At 39.2% G+C, this 2,346-nt stretch overlaps 1 protein-coding gene across 1 annotated transcript in view; it reads right to left on the minus strand.

Moving 5' to 3' along the window:
* Positions 1-1,881: 1,881 nt before the first annotated feature.
* Positions 1,882-2,346, minus strand: part of LOC103522451 (catenin alpha-like) — a 4,857-nt gene continuing 4,392 nt past the window's right edge. The window contains exon 3 of the mRNA XM_008487554.2: positions 1,882-1,979. Within this exon, the coding sequence (XP_008485776.1) occupies positions 1,882-1,979 (98 nt within the window). The remainder of the gene's footprint in view (positions 1,980-2,346) is intronic.

The following is a 2,346-nucleotide window of genomic DNA, read 5'->3' on the forward strand; positions in this document are numbered from 1 at the left end:
GGGGGGGTGGGGTTTTTTTTTTTTTTTTTTTTTTTTCTTTAATTTTTTTATAGGTTTGACAGGAGGAACTGCTAGGGTCTTATTGTCCCGAAATCGAAGAGAGAAGGAAGACAGAATATTAGAAAGCCAACCGTTCCGAAAATGAACATTACCTAATTATCCCGTCATTGTAAAATCCGCCCCGGGCGGGATTTGAATCCGCGGCTTGGCGTTTACAAGGCAGACGCGCTACCAACCAAGCAAACTAGGCTGGCTAGGTGGGTATTAGTGGGTAACTTGATTTCACAGCTCGGTATAAAAATCTGGCTTGAATAATAAAATTTGAAATTAATCTCATTCCAATCATTATCATTTGTATTCGAATATTTGTGGTTCCAAGTTCAATACCTATTCCATTTTCCCTGTGCTCGTCCATTTCGGTACGATTTTTGTTCACTTTTCACGTGGAAATCTCGAAATCGAACTTCCGTCATGCTTAGAACGTTCTTCAAGTTACGAAACCTCAAATGTCCTATCACGAACCGAGTCAATCCCTTCGGAACCTCTCCGTTTGGTTGGAAGAAATCGACAAAGTACGAGTACAAATATGAAAGTTTGCCTGTGGACACTCGGAATCGGGGCAAATTCTCGGTCATATTTTTCGTCTACGTTGTATCTGGTATTGGAGCGCCGTTTGCGATTGTGCAATTCAATCTGATGAAGATGGGCCCCACTAGAGAACTTTTCGAGGACGAGTACTGATTGTCCCTCGCAGACGTTTTGTATTGAATAGATTTTCAGTGGAAATTGGCAGAAAATAGATTTGGGAAATTTGGTAAAAAAGGAAGAAATAATATATGGTTTAGATTTAGAAGGACCGGAAAATGTACTTAAAATACCCTAATATGTCATTAGGTCACGTTTGAAAATGAATAAACAAACAAACACCACAAGAAAGAATGGTCCTTCTTTAAAAAAGACTTTTTTTATATTTTCATTTATTTATTTTGCATAGGACATACTTACATGCAATAAATTATTAATGGGTATATGGTATATGCACTTAGGTACTTACAATATTTGTAATTTACTGTACCTAGGTAAATAGATATCCTTCTCAATAAATAGGTAAATAAATATATCCTTCTCAATTTTTTTGTAAAAAGGTTTTCCGATTTTTGTCTGATTTATGGATTATGACACATTCTGGTACCTACTACGATACACTTGACCCCCGAGGTTTTGTCCGCCATTTGGAGGTGCCCGCTAAGGGAGGTTTCACTGTCTAGGTTTAACTTGATGAACTTTGACAAGTTTCAATGTTGAATAATAAATACTGTACAAATTAAATACAACTTAACAGGAAATAAATAGGATAAAATTAGTACAAAATATATAAAATCTAGGAATCAAGCTATTTAGGAAAATATTGATATACCTATACCTACATAGGTAAATGAAATAAACAAATTGCACAAGAGTTATACATTGATGTTATTGATAATAATCTAATATTTGACGGGATTTATATTCAGCACTACAGACGAGTAGACAACAAAATTGCCTCTTGATCCGGGTTCGTTCGAGCTCTGGGGAAGGTTTTCCTGACGAATTTCCCAAGGTGGAAACGTCATTTTCTATCAAAACTGATCACTCAGGTGGGTTTACACGCTCAAGCCGTTTGCACAAACTGGCTTGCGCAAACCGGTTTGCACAAGTGAATCGTAGCGTGTGAACGCAGGCTTGAAGTTTGCACAAGCCAGAAAACTGTTTCTAGGTTTTTCTCACAAATTTGTGCGAGCCGAACAAACCGGCATGCGCAAGCCAGTTTGTGCAAATGAATTGAGCGTGTAAACCCACCTTCAAGGTCTAAAGCTAAAGGTTCTTGATTTGACGAAATGTTCAGCCCATTCTGGTTTTCTGTCTCTTGATGAACTCTTTGGCTTTCTTGTCGTTCAGCGAGATGGATCTTTGCTCTATCACGTCCCAGATTTTCGAGTCTGAAAGACAAGGGAATGGGTATGAGAATGAGAACTTACCACTAAGGAATATGAAGCGATTGTTAGTCTGCTGACTAACTCTAGTAGGGTACCCGATATCAACTCTCCTCTTGTTCATTTCTTGTACTCATCCTGTAATATTGGTTAATTGGGAGGGGATTTAATTTAGTCCAGTCTTATTCGGGCGATATGAACATTGTTTACACCTCTGTTATGCCTGCCAGCCGCGCTCCGACCTCAGACCGTCTTAACGTGTGTGTGTGTGTGTGTGTGTGTGTGTGTGGGGGTGGTGTGGTGTGTGGTGTGTGTGTGTGGTGTGTGTGTGTGTGTGTTGTGTGTGTGTGTGTGTGTGTGTGGTGTGGTGTGT

Source organism: Diaphorina citri, unplaced genomic scaffold, assembly GCF_000475195.1.
Source record: "Diaphorina citri unplaced genomic scaffold, Diaci psyllid genome assembly version 1.1 scaffold8594, whole genome shotgun sequence".
Lineage (NCBI taxonomy): Eukaryota > Metazoa > Arthropoda > Insecta > Hemiptera > Psyllidae > Diaphorina > Diaphorina citri.